Source organism: Amblyomma maculatum, unplaced genomic scaffold, assembly GCF_055883805.1.
Source record: "Amblyomma maculatum isolate TAMU_Amacu unplaced genomic scaffold, ASM5588380v1 scaffold_15, whole genome shotgun sequence".
Lineage (NCBI taxonomy): Eukaryota > Metazoa > Arthropoda > Arachnida > Ixodida > Ixodidae > Amblyomma > Amblyomma maculatum.
The window spans coordinates 4,243,868-4,260,582 of NW_028146740.1; the positions used below are offsets into that span (position 1 = coordinate 4,243,868).

Consider the following 16,715-nt stretch of genomic DNA (forward strand, 5'->3'; position numbering starts at 1 on the left):
TCGGCACGCATTGGTTGTGTGACTTGAAAGGTGACTATAAGTCATGCCTCAGGGAATTTTCAGTAGCCCGATCGGGGAACATAGAAGCGTCTCAAATGCGAGAGCCTAGAGCGAAGGCAGAATCCCTGGCGGACAGAAGCGTGTCACGCACTGATCGCGGGTTGTAATTACGCTCAAAATTTAGGTTTGTGCGCTTGCATTTGAATAGCTGTGCGTTTCTGTGTTATTGATTCCTATGTGTATTCGACGGCAGTGTGTTGCTATGTTTGTGAATTTCATGGCATTGATGTGTGAATTTTGTAATGCGTTATTACAGTTTGTGAAATTTGTGCAATGCGTGTGATGTGGACATTTGCCCCATATAATTGTGAGCGCATGCATGTGCGCGCGATGTTCGTGGTTGTTTTGAATATTGTGGGACAATATTTTTTAAGGGAGGGGCAGAGAATAATTGTCACCCGTTAATAATTAAGAGGGGTATTATTAACGATGCGCCCTTAACGGTGCGCACACACCCAGACACCCTTAGAGTGAGTGGGGGTAGTTGTTCCGGTCGCAAAGGAGATGCCCTCGACCTGCGTGGCAAGCTCAGCCGGAATTCAACTACCTTGTAGTGACAGAAGGGGATGGTCGTTTGGTGCCCAGCTGTCGCCGGTTTAAACCAGAGTAAGGATCGGAGTCAGAAGTAACAAACAAAACACAATTTATGCACAGCAAGAGACGATACAAAGGAATACACAAGATCACTTGAAATGCACAGACCAGAGGTTCACAGAATACAAACGCTAAGCATGCAACTACAGAATGATTCAATAACACAGAGGCTTTCCAACAGATCAAACACGAGAGAGTTACATAAACAAACACCAAATTGTTCACCGGGCACTGTTGCAGTCCGACGCCTCAAGAGTCACGATGTGGCCGCCATACGAGACGAGCGCCGCTCCCTTGAATGTCCGTGGGCTTGCCAGCAGCGGGTGATCCCCGGGAGTCCAGCCGAAGCACAGACGAGCACGTCGCAAAACACTGACGAACTGACTGACTGACTCAACAAGCGGCGCGGTCGCTTTAAATAGTGCGCGCCGCGTCTGTTTGTTAGCGCGCGTCAAAGCTAGCGCGCACACACACATAGCTTCGCTGGTTATAGCTCCCTCTTCTCCTCCCGTCGAGCCGCGCGTCGTCATTGGCTAGGTCCCATAGAAGATTCCGGAATTTTCTGGCGTATTCCAGTCCGATGAACCACCGTCCTCCCCGGGCAATGGGAAAGAGGGTGACGGCAACGCATACAAAGCTACGCGCTCTCCCGCGCGGGGAAGGAGGCTTTTCTCTCCATGCTTTTGCACGCGACGCCGCGCGGGCCTAGCGCCGTACCGGCTTGATGTAAATGTGCGCCGATTTCGTGACAGCTGTGCAGTTCCCTCGCAGTTCTTCCTTTTTTGTTACCCTCATCGTCGCAGCCACCCATCGTGCGCGTCTTTATACCTTCTCTATCAACCACGCCTACGTGCCGCAGGATGTTGTCTTGCTGTTTGGCCCCTTAATGCCCTCTTTGGGGAACGGTTTAAGGATTTCTCGCATTCTGCGATCGGAATGCTGGAGGCAGGTTCGCCTGTTCAAGGATCACCTTCGTGTGGCATGCCAACATGAAGCCCCCGCTGTCAGATCCAACAGCCGCTACTACCGGGAGCTGAGGACAGCCTCTAAGGTCATTGACTTTCTCTGGCGGAAGATTTTGAATTTGCTACCGACTCACTGCCAGGCCCGTTTGCCTGCTGGCCAGGATGTTTTCCTCATTGGACCGACGTCCTTGCCTGCTCACGTAAATGCCACCCTAAGGCTCGGACCAAAGTTCTGCGTGAAGGCCAACCTTGACAAGACAGAAATAGTTTTGCTGGTGAGAAGTGCGGCCTCGAAGGCTAATGGCGATGAAGTTGACAGATGCATTGCGAAAGACATTGACGCCTTACCAGGAGAAGCGCCCTCAAGAATGCGAGTTCCGTTTGATTCTGTTGCAACCTGCCTACGAGACGCCAACCTCAAGCTGGCTGCAGTGAACTACAATCACCGAGCCAACGACGCCGTCAGTAGCAACATCGTGCGTGTTGCAGCAAAACTGAAAAAAGTGCGACAAACAGCTGCTGCTATGTGTGAAGATATCGGATTGATCAAGCTGGCATCATCTGTAACAAAGAGTTATGGTCTGAGCCTCACCGTCTTCTTTAACTGCAAGACCCACAAAGATGGTCAAACCTTTCGTATGATCGTTTCCGAAAGGGACACTTGGCAACACCAGGTAGGCAAGTACCTTCTACGCTCTCTAGCCCCCTTGCCAGTTCAGGATCCTTTCCTTGTCCGTAGCCCGCAGGGCGTGTCTGAGTTCCTAAAAGACGGCCAGCTGAAAGGAACATCCGCGTTCTTCATTGACATAAAGGACCTGTATTATTCCATGCCGCATGCCTCGATATGCGACGTTGTCAATGAAACCATTGAGGCTTACGGAGTTGTCAAATTCCAAAACAGTTGTGGAACCAATGTTTCCTCCTTTCTGGAACTAATGTCCTACTATTTGAAGTCAACCTTTGTCAGCTATGATGAACAACTATACATCCAGAAGGAGGGTGTATGCATCGGGTCATGCTTGGCTCCCGCCCTTACCGACCTTCTGCTTTCCCGATACGACAGACAGCTAGTTGAAGTCCTTCAGTGCGCCGGAGTGATTAAAGTTTTCAGATTTGTAGATGATTTTTTTATTATTTTCAAACCAAGCTCACCGGATGTTCTCAGTGACCTAAATAGGATTTTTGAATCATTTTCTGACACACTAAAGCCTCTCAAGTTAACCAAGGAAGTTCCCATCGAAAGCCAAATCCGTTTTCTCGACCTAAGATTATTCCTCTTCCCTGACCACGTTTGCTGGCGATATGAGCCACGCTCACAAAAGCAGCTTCTTCCATTCACCTCGTCACATTCGAAGCTGGTAAAACGAGGCATCGTCAAGACTGTGATGAGAAGCGCCGTCGAGAGGTGCTGCGAGCATGAAGCCAGTTCCAGTCTACCGGCCCAGATACAGAGGCTTGAATCAGCAGGGTATCCCTCCGATCTGCTGAGGAACATTGCCGAAAGGTTGCTAAGTGATCTGCGAGGGAACTGCACAGCCAAGACCAGTTGCCGCACTGAGGTAAAGAAAGCCGTCGTGCCCTACATTCATCGCTTCTCTCACAGGCTAAAGAAGATTGTCGGCAGAGCAGGGGTTCGTCTGGTATTCTCGGCCTATAGCAAACTTGCCCGACTTTGCCGCAAGATGAACGTGCCACAGAAAAGGAAGGCTGAATGCTGTAAAAAACACAGGGATCCGTTTGTTTCATGCAAGACTGGTGCTTTCTATAAGATTCCTTTATCGTGTAGTAGATGTTATGTGGGCCAGACTGGTCGTTGTATCAACGACCGGTTGTTGGAACACAAGAGAGACCTCAAGACCGGAACCGGTAACAAATGGCAGTTCATTGTGCCTCATGCCGCGGTTGCCGTCGAGCCCTGGACAGGTGCAGCGTCATAAGAAGATACAGCAAAAGAAGCACACGTCAGATATTTGAGGCCTTATGCATATATAAGACAGGTGAAGATTGTGTCAGCACGCCCCAGGTAGCACAAATTGGGCTATGAAGGGGGGCCCCTGGTTGGTCCGATGTAGGCAATGCAGGACAGCCCCGGTGGGCTCAATGTGGGTGCTGCAAGAGGAGCCGACGTAGGCCTGAAGGAGGCTGTCGAAAAAGCCCCGATGGGCCCCACTAGGGACCGATGCAGGCCGCCCTTCGGGGCTGCCCACATTTTTCCTGCATTGCTAAAAGGGCGCATCCCGCCAACTCCCCACGATGGTCTTACTTTGGACAGATTCGGGCAGTTCCGGTAGTTTGCGCGCTGCTCTCCGTGAGCACTCCCCCTCAAACATTTTCATTTCCTGCCTTAGCTCTTCCTAGGCTATGGCTATCTGGCGCTGGAGACCGCGGATATGCGCTTCGCTTCTTTCCTTTTCCTTGGCTCGCTCAGCCTCTGACGTCGACGCGTACCGAGCGCTGTATGCACAGTCATAATCTGCCCACCAGCAAAATGCAGCCATTGCTGCACTTGACATTAACCCTGCTGCTCATGCATACACTGAGGTAGGTTAAAGTGCGAGCGAAGGAACTCACTCACTTGTCGGGCTGTCAACCACGGAGCTTGCGAAGTCCCCACACGCACGTGCCGCACAGTACAGGGCACGTCGCCTTGTTGTCTCAGCGCCCCGCTCACTTTCTGGGCAGCCTCTCTCTGAGCGGTGCTGTCGTGAAGCCTTGGCTTCTGAGGCCTCTCGCTGGGATGTTGAAGTCGCTGGGCCAACCCTGTATCGGCTGCGCCAGATCAACTTGGTTGCGGCGCGGCTGATGCTCACCTTCAGCTTCGGCGCAAACGGTACGAGTAAAGTTGGTGGACATTTAGAGGTCGGAGGCTAGCAGAATCAGGTCTTGGTCTTCTGCTACACTTTAGGCCATTTCCTTGAGACCTCCGTCAGCCCCCGCAGGGGGCATCTGTTCAAGCAGGTGCTTATGTGTACTGTGCGACACTACAGACCCCAGCCCCCACGCTTAGCCGTTGCGTGGCATTGCCGTGTCTGGGGAAAAGGGGATCTTGGTGGTTGAGCCGAAGCTGAGTATTTGGACCTTTAAGGCCCCTCGGTGGAGGCAACACACCACTTTGGCTCACGCTTCCCACAGAAGCCACCTCCGGGCTGACCCACCCGGGGGAAATCGGCAGTCGCCCTTTCCTATCCTCTCTGCCGTCTTTAACTTTCCTATCTCCTTTCTTACAACTCTTTTCTTGGTTTTTCCTTCTTCCGGGCGACAAGGGTTAACCTTGTTGGGCTAACCACCGTGCGTTATGCCATATTTGGTTATAGTCGGGGTGTACAGCTGGCGTAGGCAGGGCTGCTTCCCAGTTTCTGCCGCGTCCCCTCGTTGGGCTCCGTGGTGGGTGGCTGCCACCCCGACCGAAAAACAATGCTTTTTATGGCTACCTCTCTACTACTAAATAATCGGCCTCAGGTTATTCAAAGATAGTAAAATGTGGCATTGCAGTGTCTTGTTTAAGTTCTGCTGTTACAAAATCATGTGTTCACGCCATAGATAGCAGTTTCAAACAACAGGTCCAAAGGTTAAGGTTAGCGGGCTTCCCGGTGGATGTGATAATTCTAGCTAGCAATAAAATCATAAAGAAGATTAAGGCTTTTGGTAGAGAAGATACACAGGTCCATATCAATAGCGATAGAAAGAAGTATGCAGTGATCCCGTATATCTATCGGTTATCCCATAGGCTTAAGCAAATCGGCAGTAGATATGGAGTTAAAGTGTTGTTTTCGGTTCCTAATAAGCTGGGCAAAATTTGTGCGGTTGTTGACAGAAGGGCTAGAGATCAGAAACAAAAAAGTAGAACAAGAAAAGGTGCGTGCCAAGTGGGCCATGATTCGCCTTTTGTCGCATGTGAAGAAGGGGTTGTGTATCAAGTACCTTTTAAATGTGGGAAACATTATATAGGGCGAACCGGCAAATGTATTAATACGCGTCTGCGCCAACATAACACTTCTTTGAATAGTGCCCCTTCATCCAATTTGGCCCTTCATTATAGAGACTGTCATTTGAATAAACCTAGTGGGCCAAATATGCCTAGTAGGAAAAAATGCCTACCGCTTTTTAACAAAACCAAGATTAAGTTCAGACACAAAGATCAAATTACTAGAGAACTCTCAGAGTCATATCACATCCATAAGAACAGTGACACGTGCGTGAGCTCACCATCTGTAAGCATCCAAGATTGTGAGATTTTATATCTGGATACCTAGGAAAAATCAGTGAAGCGCATGTGCCTTTGGTTGTCTTCTGCGAGTATTTAATCTGTGTTCTTCGAATAAACTTTCAATTGATAGTAGCGCCTGTTCTTGTCATTACTCTCTCGTTGTTATTCTCCGTCGCAGCGCTCGTAATTTGCAATCATGTACCAACTAGCTCAACTTTCCGTATTACTGCTACAACTGTCAAAAGTATGGCCACAGTTATCAGAGCTGCAGGGGCCAACAGACCTGTGCGAAATGTGCTTCGCATGAACATGCTGCCAAAAACTGCCAAAACGAATCATATCTGCGCGTGAACTGGGAACGTGACCATGCAGCCTATTCACGAACCTGTCCTACATGGAAAAAGGAAAAAAAGAAATTGTAACACTGAAAGTCACAAAGAATTTACCTACAAAGAAGCTAGAATCGAACTGTCATTGCTGCAAAAACCTGAATACTCTGTAGTGGCACAAGAGGGTGCGGCGCCGCAGCAGGCTTCACTACCTGGCCAGGTCAAGAACGGTGAGCCTGGCGCAGGGGCACCTGCGCCCCATGTGGCAGTGGCTTGTGCTACTCCACCTCACACCAAGCAGGCCGGGCGGGGGGAAACCAAACTCAAATCCCTCCGTGCGTTCTGCACGGACGTCCATTGCATAAGAAGATGCAACGGACACAACTAACCAAGATAGTCCTGAGCCGTGAGCATCACAGAGGCGGTGGGACTCTTTGGAAAACGCTAAAAAAGACAAACCCCGATTAACGGGGTCAAAAGCTCCCTAGTTCGTTTCTATTTACCCACATAGAATAGGATGGCTTTCATAGTAAATGGGAACTGCAGGGGACTGATAAATAACTTACAGGATATAAAATACATATTAGCTGTACACCCACCTTTCGCTCTATGCTTACAGGAAACTAACCTAGGTCCCCAGCACACAAGAATCTTAAAAAATTATAACATCTTTCGCTGCAACAGAGAGAATGCAAATAGACTCTGGCGGCGTTGCCATCCTAGTTCAAAACAGTATTGCAGCTCGGGAACTGTGGTAGACTTAGCCGGTATAACAAGCAAAACTGTTTATTTATACATCAGGTAATGGCTCCCGTTTTCGATCTGCTTGGCGCGGTTGCCCATGCCGGGGTCTTCCGGTGGTCCGCCTGGTTAGATTGCCGCTTGGGGCGCTGTCGTCAGTGGCGCCCACACCATCCCCCTTTCTTGAAAGGTTTGATCTCACAGGCCCAGGCGTTCTGGTCGCTTACAAACACGTCCACGTATTGTGGTGCTCGTGTCCTGCAACGGTTGCAGGCGTCTTGCTGTACGTCTTGCTTGTCCTCTGTCGGTTTGTACAACGTAGGACCTTGGTTCTGATGTTGGCTGTGTTACCACGCCGTGTCATGCCGCTCCAGCGAGGATGCACACCTCTGTGCCTGGTGGTAAGCGCTCTCGGCTCCATACCTTGTGCCGGGTGTCGTATGATCGTTTTGCACGAGCTCTGTAGGCTTCATTATTTTTTCTGAATTCGCTGTCGTCCCACTTCGGGGCTAGCAGCTTCGATGTGGTTGGTACTGTGGTGTTCAGACGACGACCCAATAAGATCAGAAATGCAAGATGCCAGGTTAGTTGGTACTGCATAATGAAAATAAAACAACGCAAGAAGCGGGACGAAACACGAAGGAAGGGAGACAAAGACACAGGCGCTGACTAACAACTGAAATTTTATTCCGAAGCAGGACACATATATAAGGTACAAAGAGAGGGGTGTGGCCAAATGCGATCCTGCACAATCACCGAAACAGTGTAGTCACGTCCAAGAGTAAAAAACGATAAAAAGGTGAAAAGCCGAAAAGACTAAAAGCGATAAAAACCACGGTGTAGGAGGCCGGGACGGAAAGTAAAACCGGTAAAACAGATATATACATAGCCAAAAAGGCAAGTAAAAGCATTAAAATATAACGGTAAAAAAACACGGGACTAAAATCGTGGCACAAGGTGATTACCAAAAGTAGCGGAGAGGGGCATTCAAGAAAAAAGTTAAACATTTACCCTGCCTCTGAGAAAATCCAATTCTTTTTGCGACAAGCACAGGGAGGGACACTCACACCCTACTCATTTGCGCTGTGGATTTCGAACGCTTCTGCGATTTCCCTGGATATCCTATCCCGTCCTCTAGCAAGGATCGCATTTGGCCACACCCCTCTCTTTGTACCTTATATATGTGTCCTGCTTCGGAATAAAATTTCGGTAGTTAGTCAGCGCCTGTGTCTTTGTCTCCCTTCCTTCGTCCCGTTCCTTGCGCTGTTTTATTTTCATTAGACCCATTAAGAGTTCTGGTGGAAACCCTTCCACGCTGGGTGTGGCCCTGTAGGCAAGCAGCGCTTCGTGTATGTTGGAAGACTTCCTCAAAAGCTGCTTTGCTGTCTGCACAGCCCTCTCAGCCATACCGTTGCTCTGCGGGTAGTAAGGGCTTGAGGTTGTGTGTGAGGCTCCCCAGTGATGCACTAGTTCTTTGAACTCTGTGGAAGTGAACTGAGGCCGGTTGTCTGTCTGTGCGTATTGTCCGTGGAACACCGTACCGTGCAACCACTGGCTCCAAGACTAGGGCTATGTTTGTGTAGATGTCCTCGGCAGCAGTTCTAGCTCAAAAAATCGGGAGTAGTAGTCTACTACTACAACATACTCTTTTCCCTCCAGCGTGAAGAGATTCATGCCGACTGTTTCCCAAGGGTGTGCTGGCAATGGGGTTAGAAGCAGGGGTTCTGTTTCTGGCTTTCTGTGCTCTCTGCAAGTTGGACACTTTTCCACGTAGTCTTCAATCTGCTTGCCAATGCCTGCCCACCATATGCATTCTCTTGCCCTCGCTCGGCACCTCGTAATGCCCAAGTGGCCTGTGTATCAGGCTTGTCTGATAGCCTGATGACAGAGCACATGTCATGCGCAGTGCGTGCGCCGCGCTATGGAAACCTATAAATACGATGGCCATCAATATACATCGGCTCTTCTTGTTCTGGCCGCCATGCTGTCGAGTGCCTTCCTGACGATCTGATACATGGTGTCAGAAATGGCCAGTTAGCCACGGTCGATGATGGACCTGCTGAAGCCCCCAGAACCCTTGCAGCTCTCGGGAAACCTGTCTCAGAACTGGAAGCGATTTAAGCAGAAACTGGAACTGTTCATCAAGGCGACCACGTATAAAGAGGATCCTAGAACCGGTGCAGCAAAAGCGGCGCTCCTCTTAAGCGTTGCCGGAGATGACGCGCTTGACGTCTTCAACACGTTCAAGTTTGTGGCTGGTGAAGACAAAGAAGATTATGACACTCTGGTCACGAAGTTTGAGACCTACTGTGCTGAGGTAAGCAACGAAGTGCATAGGCGTTACGTATTTCGCTCGAGGAAGCAAAGGGGATAGAGAGCCGTTTGAAAAATTTATCCGAGATCTCAAGAAATAGGCAACGCAGTGCAACTTCGAAGGTCTGAACGATTCAATGATCAGAGATCAGATCGTCTTTGGGACGAATGATTTAAAGTTGCGTGAAAAATTGCTCCGTGAGAAGGGCCTAACATTGATAAAGGCTGAAGAAATGTGCCGAGTAGCGGAATCAGTGGCACAAAGAAATCAGATCTGGGAGAAGCCAGATAACAGTATTGACGCAGTCTCTTGGTATGTAGCGCCATGCCGTCACTGCATGGATCCACAAGAGAAGACTGCACTCGACAGAACTGCGTATCGCTGCAAGAAGTGCAACCGACGGCACGAACAACGGCAGTGTCCGGCATATGGGAAAAGATGCAACTCCTGCCGAAAGCTCCACCATTTTGCAACTTGGTGTCCGGCCAAGGCAGTCGTCAGTGAAGTCAGCGAATTTAACGTGAACGATGAGTTCGACGTTCTTGACGTTGGCATCGCAAGCAGCGACAGTAAGGACTGGACTGTGAAAGCCCAAATCGCAGGTCGTGAAGCACTCTTCAATGTCGACACCGGATCACAGGCAAGCATTATACCATTTTCAGTATACCGCAAGCTACACATTGCCGAACTGAACCCTACGAGCTCTGTGCTGCGAGCCTACAATGGAGGCGTCATCACAAACTTTGGAACAACCGTCCAAAAAAGCGACAATTGGGAACGCCGCCACTGCGGTAAAGTCTTACGTTGTGAAAAATGGTCGTCAGGCCATACTTGGGCTTGAGCAAGTGAGGCATTGGGTCTGGTGCGGCGGTGAATCGACACTATCAGAGCTTGCGGTGAATATGGAGCACTTAAAGATTTTAAGTACGTCTTCGAAGGGTTAGGTTGCATGAAGCAACCCTACAGCATGATACTGCAGCCAGCTGCTGTCCCGGTCGTCCAGCCAGCGCGGCGGGTGCCCCTGTCCTTGCGTCAACCCCTGCGTGACGAGCTTCAGAGAATGGAGGCGGCCGGCATCATCAAAAAGGAAGACGACCCTACCGACTGGGTAAGCCCTTTGGTCTTCGTCAAAAAGAAAGATGGCAGACTTAGGATGTTCAAGGATCCCAGAATGATTATTGAGTATATAAAAAGGCAGCATTACCAGCTTCCCAGGCGAGAAGATATTGAAGCGGAATTGACAGGCGCCTGCTTCTTTAGCTGTCTAGACGCCAATTCTGGATTTCACCAGATACCACTCGACAAGAAACATCAAAAATATGCACATTTGCCACTCCTTTCGGTAGATACCGTTACTTGCGTCTACCGTTCGGCATCGCATCTGCGCAGGAAGTGTTTCACAAAATGCTCAGTCAGGTGCTTGAGGGGCTACCAGGAGTGCATGTGTATATCGACGACATTCTTGTGTGGGGGGCTACACGGCAAGGGCATGACGAGCGGCTAGTGGAAGTGTTAAAAGCCGCCGAAAAGGCAGGACTGACACTCAATGCCGAAAAATGCAAGTTTGGTCTAACCAAGGTTCAATTTCTGGGTGACGTCATTGGACAAACTGGAATTTCCCCAAGTCCGAAGCTAGTGCGCAATTTGGTTTAAATGCCAACGCCAAAAAGCAAAGCCGATGTTCAGCGCATGTTAGGAGTAGTCAACTACTTTGTAAAATACGTGCCTCGCTTGTCTGACAGAACAGCGCTGCTACGAGCGCTTATCAAACCTCAAGTCGAGTTTGAATGGACCGAAAATCATGAGAAAGAATGGAAAAGCGTCACGCAGGTACTCGCGACAGAGCCCGTATTAGCAATATTTGACCCTCAAAAGGAAACGAAAATAACATGCGATGCATCCAAAGATGGCGTTGGGGCGGCACTTCTGCAGTGTCACGGTGGTTCCTGGCGACCAGTGGCCTATGCATAAGAAGTACTTTGCTTTGGGCTAGTTGGTTCATGGTTGAAGTAGAACTTTCAACTGATGTTTATTCGCTCAAACCCTTTCATATTTATGAAGCACCCAAACCATATCACAAAGGCCTATCACAAAGTCATCCACGTGGAGCCCTCAGATCACCAGCGGTATTGGTCACAGACAAGAAAACCTCACAGTATAATCAGCCAGTAAACAAATAATAGCAATTCATCAGGCTATCCAAAAATATATAAAAGCAACCTGTTCGAAAGAGTCCTAAGATTATTGGAGTGCACAAACGCACAAAATAAACATATCAACCACAATTTGAAATCAACCACACAATGCAAATACGCTCGTGCCCCAGACAAACACGGCGCGTGTTTGTAATCCTCCCTTCGACCGCACTAACAAAAACAGGTGACAAAGATTATCAGAAAGACCAACATAAACGCCGAAAAAAAAATACACAACAAGGCTTGAACAGGTGACAATGGAAACAAAAATGACCAACAGAAACTCGGAAAGAACGTGCAAAGAAGTTTAAAAGCTAAGGGAATCACCTCATCGTCAACGTAAAACGAAAACAAGAATAAATTATTTTGGTGTTCCTTCCTTGTCCTCGTCGCTTTCGCGCCGTCTTCATAATCCACTTCGGCCTATGCATCCCGAGTGCTAACACTTCCTGAGCAACGTTACGCACATATTGAGAAAGAAGCGCTCGGAATTTTGTTCGGCTGCGAGAAGTTTCAACAGTTTGTGTACGGACAGAAGGTTATTATTGAGACCGACCACAAACCACTTTTATCGATTTCTTCTAAAGGAATTTGTGACATGCCCCCACGATTACAGAGATTCTTTTTAACACTGCTTAGGTACGACTATGTGCTGCAGTACGTTCCGGGCAAGCACCTCGGCCTGGCGGACATGCTGTCGCGAGCGACTCCGGCAGGCGAAGTTGACAATGCGGGTGCTACGGAAGATGTAGAAGTTCACGCACTTCAGCTCCCGAACTAACACAACAGGAACTGGCGAAAGAAACAGCTCGGGATTGCTACTTGACACTGTCGTCACCGACTTATCAACAGACATAGAAATTTAAGGTGAACTGAAGCCTTTTCATCGTAACTGTCCGTTATCAGCCTAATACTCTTCAAGGGTACGAAAGCCGTCGTACCGAAGAGCATGCGACGGGAAATGCTATAAAGAATTCATGCTGGTCACCTTGGTTTGAACAAATGCAAAGAAAGAGCCAGACGTTTCGTTTTTTGGGCTGGCCTCAACAGTGACATCATTGAGCTGATTCAGATCTGTTCAACGTGCAGAAAGTTTGCGTACAAACAAGCCAAAGAGCACTTGCTCATGCGCTTGGTGCCACAGTGTGCATGGTACAGGGTCGGAGCGGACATCTTTTGTTTTGGGGGACGTTCTTATATTGCCGTATATGACTCTGTTTCAAACTTCCCAGATGTCGAGAAACTTCCAGACACAACTGCAAAAAGCGTTGTTGCGGCTCTCAGCGCTATTTTTGCTCGATATGGCGTTCCTGTGGAACTCTGCACGGATAATGGACCCCAGTTCTCAAGCCAAGAGTTCGCGGTCTTCTCCAAGCAGTTCGACTTCGCACACGTCACGCCCAGTCCCTACTACCCGCAGTCTAACGGTCTCGCAGAAAAAGGTGTCCAAGTTGTGAAGCGCATAATGAGAAAAACAGATGATGCAGGAGACGACTTCTGGCTAGGCCTTCTAGCCTACCGCTCAACACCACTGGCCGATGGTCAATCCCCTCGTGAACTTCTTCAAGGGAGGCGCCTTCGATCTAATATTCCAGATTTCGGCAAAATCACGGCCACTGATGTGGTGAAGCATCGTCAGACATGCGAAGGGCGGCCGTTGCCACAACTTGCTAAAGGTGACGTGGTGCGACTAAGAGATACGACTTGGTCACAGAAAGGTAAGATTGTTGGACAAGCTGCTCCGAGGTCATACCACGTCATGACTGAAGATCGTCGTGTTTTTCGACGAAACAGGAGACACCTGCTTCACACTGGCGAGAAGTATGCTGAAACAAGTGACGACGACACCGACAGCATTGGTAGCGTAACACCACAGCTTTCCTGCACTGACGCTGCTACAACACAGCAGCCCTCTTCCAGCCCATGGTGCCACGCCCTCAGCTGCAGTCACCCTTCCAGATCCAACCAGGACGACCACCACTCTCAGAAGGTCGACTCGCCCCATACGACCACCACAGCGCCTTTATTATGATGCTGCTTTTAATCAATTAACATGAACATTTGCTTTGATCTTGTGTTAACCATGGAAGGATGTATCAGGCTTGTGTGATAGCCTGATGACGGAGCACATGTCATGCGCAGTGCGTGCGCCGCGCTATGGAAACCTATAAATACGATGGCCATCAATAAACATCGGCGCTTCTTGTTCTGGCCGCATTGCTGTCGAGTGCCTTCCTGACGATCTGATACAGCCTGCCTGGAGTTTTTCCAGAACCTCTACTTTGATGTCTGGCGGGATGATTATTCTGTCGCCTTTGAATAACAGACCATCAACGAGCGAAATCTCACTAGCCACCTCGACGTACCTGTTCAGGTCTTGTGACAGCCCATGCACAGTTGGCCATGGTGTAGTGCAGAAGGTAGCCATCCTGGAAAGTGTTTCGTGTGACCGGATGCTTGCCCTGATTCTGTCCAGCATTTGGTTTGAAGCAGGGAGCTGTTCAAGTGTTAATTCTTCAAACTCGCGCACTGCACTCTCGATAGTTCTTTCTATGTCTGCTGGTTTCCCAGATGGCTTCCGGGACAGAAGGTCAGCTGTGTACAGCTTTTTGCCGGGAGTGTGGGACATGGTGTAGTCGTACGCCAAAAGGCGCATCCTGAAACGTTGAAGGCGAGGACTCAGCTCGTCAAGTCGTTTAGTCGTCATCAGCGGTATTAACGGCTTGTGGTCCATTTCCACGTGAAAGGTTGATCCCAGCAGGTATTTGCGGAAATGTTCGCAAGCCCATGTGGTTGCCAGTGCCTCCTTTTCGATTCGGGCATAACTTTGTTCTGTATCCGTAAGGGAGCGTGATGCATATGCTACAGGTAGGAGCTTTTCGTGCGACTGCTGTAGAAGTACAGCCCCAAGACCGTATGAGGAAACATCCATAGACACTGTGTGAGGCGACTGAGCATCGTAGTGAGTGAGAATCGGCGTCCTGCTTAAAGCTTGCTTGAGTTTGTCAAAACTCTGCTGCGGAAGCCCCAGTGCCAGTCGGCGTCTTGGTGGAGCAAGAGGCTTCGTAAAGTGTGCTAGCTCTGGAAGAAATTTCGCTAGGTGGTTTGCAGAGCCCAACAAAGACCTGACTTCTGACGCATCACATGGTGGGTCGAGCTGGGCTATGGCACTGACCTTTTCCGGGTCGGCGCTGACTCCTGTTGAGTTTACGACGTGTCCTAAGAATGTTAATTCTGTGTCGAAAGGAGCACTTGTCGATGTTGAGGGTAACACCTGGATCTTCCAGCTTCCTCAGCACCAGCAGTAGGTTGGTGTCATGTTCCTCAGTTGTCTTCCCTGAGACAATGATGTCATCTTGTAGACAACTCACACCATCTAGTCCTTCGAGCACACTGAGCATTTCTCGTTGGTAGAACTCTGGTGCTGTGGAGATTCCGAAGGGAAGCCTCAGGAACTGGAGCCTGCCAACTGGTGTGATGAAGGCTGTGTATTCGCGAGAGTCCTTGGACAGTGGCACCTGCCATGCCCTGCTCGTGCATCTAGGCGGTTGAAAACTGTTGCACCTGCTAATTTTACAAGACACTCGTCCACCGTAGGCCTGAGCACACTTTCGCGTATTATTTGTTGGTTGAGTTGACCATAGTCCACGCAGATGCGCAGCTCATTTTTCTTTGTTCGTGCGACAACCATTGGAAAACACCACTCGGTTGCTCGCTCGACCTTCTGGATGACTCCCAAGTCTTCCATCCTTTCTAGTTCTTTCTTCACAAGTGGAAGCAGGGGAAGAGGCACGCGCCTAGGATAACTGACTGCTTATGGCTCAGCATCCTTTTTGACTTTGATGCAGTACTCAGTCTTCATGACTCCAAGCCCAGACGTTAGCTTTGGATAGGACGCCAACAAGTTGGGGACATCAGTTGATTGTGCGAGGGTTTCGTCTAGCTCAAGAGGGCGCTGTAGAATCCCAAGTGATTCTATAGCTGGTCGACTGAGCAGCGGTTCTTTTATACCTTTGATGGTGAAGACTGCTTCCTGGACTTCAGTGTTGCACCAAGTGACTGTTGCATCGATGTAGCCAACAATGGCTATCGCTGTCTGGCCTGGGCCTATCAACAGATGTTGCGTTGACTTGATGGGTCCTATGACGGTTCTGTCGTACTGGTCGTGTGCGATTGCAATCACATCCTCGCCGGTGTCGACCTTGAAGGTAAAAGGCAAGTTGTTCACTGTAGCAGTAATCCTTCACGGCGTGTTCACTCCCACTTTGATTTCGCCTAGATATAGCTCTCTGAGATCTTTTGGTCGTTGTCGGATACTCGAGGTCTCCTCCTTCGGCTTAGACATGCAGACGCGGGCGTAGTGGCCTTTTCTCCCACACTGGTTGCACGTCATGTCTATCGCGGGACACTGAGTCTTCGTGTGGTCACGCACACCACCACACCACTTGCAGCGTATGTCTCCCGTCTTGTGTGTACGTTGAGGGCGCGACTTGAAAGGCACCTTCGCTTCGTTCCGGCGAGTTTTGACGTTTGTCTGGCTGCAAACTTCTCCCATGTCGAGAGCTGGCTGTTCGAGCTCCGAGATCTTTGGTCGTTGTAGGATACTCGAGGTCTCGTCCTTCGGCTTTGTGGGCGATTCCTCTGCCCGAGGGATGCGGGCGACAAATACACAGCCAGGAGCGAAGAGCAGGAACGAAGAGAGCGAGGCGACAGCGCGTGCCTTCCTTTATAGCCCCTCGCGCTGGACCGGTTATCCCCAAACGAGCGGGGAGAGGGAAACAGGCAGCGCGCAGGGAGTATTGGGAAGTGGCGCCGCCTTTGAATGCGCGGCGCTCCACGGACCCTACAGATATGTGGCGCAGGCCCCACATTCCCCCCCCCCTCCCTTCAGCGTCCGACCCGGGCTCCGCCAGCAGCCGGGCCATGTCCATGTCCGAGCCGGGGTCGGCGTAAATATGAAGGCTTGTCGCCTGGCTATGGCGGGGTGCCATCTCACCTGGTCCGTGGGACGCGAGAAGCAGCAGGCATGGCGGGACTGTTCCGGCTGGTCCCTCTCCGGCAGCGCCACATCCTCGGGGTCACAGCGCAGCTGGCCTCGGCTCGGGTACGCCTGGCAGCGGCCCTGAGCTGCTACTCTACATTGCTGTCGACCCTTTTCCACGTGGCACCGTGCTGGATGCACCGGGACCCCTTTGCAGCAGGCGTTTCCGCCCCGGGGACATCTGGCTTCCTAAGGCCCGTACTCCAGGCATGGGCAGCGGGCTCCAATCCAGATTCGTTGACGACGGCCAGTATGGCCGTGCTGGTCAC

The 16,715-nt window shown here is 50.2% G+C and overlaps 1 protein-coding gene and 1 pseudogene across 1 annotated transcript; both read left to right on the forward strand.

Moving 5' to 3' along the window:
• The first annotated feature begins 8,946 nt into the window (after positions 1 to 8,946).
• On the forward strand, positions 8,947 to 10,051 carry LOC146171952 (uncharacterized; annotated as a pseudogene).
• A 126-nt stretch (positions 10,052 to 10,177) lies between these two features.
• On the forward strand, positions 10,178 to 13,582 carry LOC146171953 (uncharacterized). Its single transcript, XM_084586210.1, has 4 exons — positions 10,178 to 10,318; positions 12,022 to 12,139; positions 12,638 to 13,280; positions 13,315 to 13,582. The coding sequence occupies exons 1-4, from the start codon at positions 10,178 to 10,180 to the stop codon at positions 13,460 to 13,462; spliced, it is 1,050 nt and encodes a 349-aa protein (XP_084442336.1). The 3' UTR covers positions 13,463 to 13,582.
• The last annotated feature ends 3,133 nt before the right edge of the window (positions 13,583 to 16,715 follow it).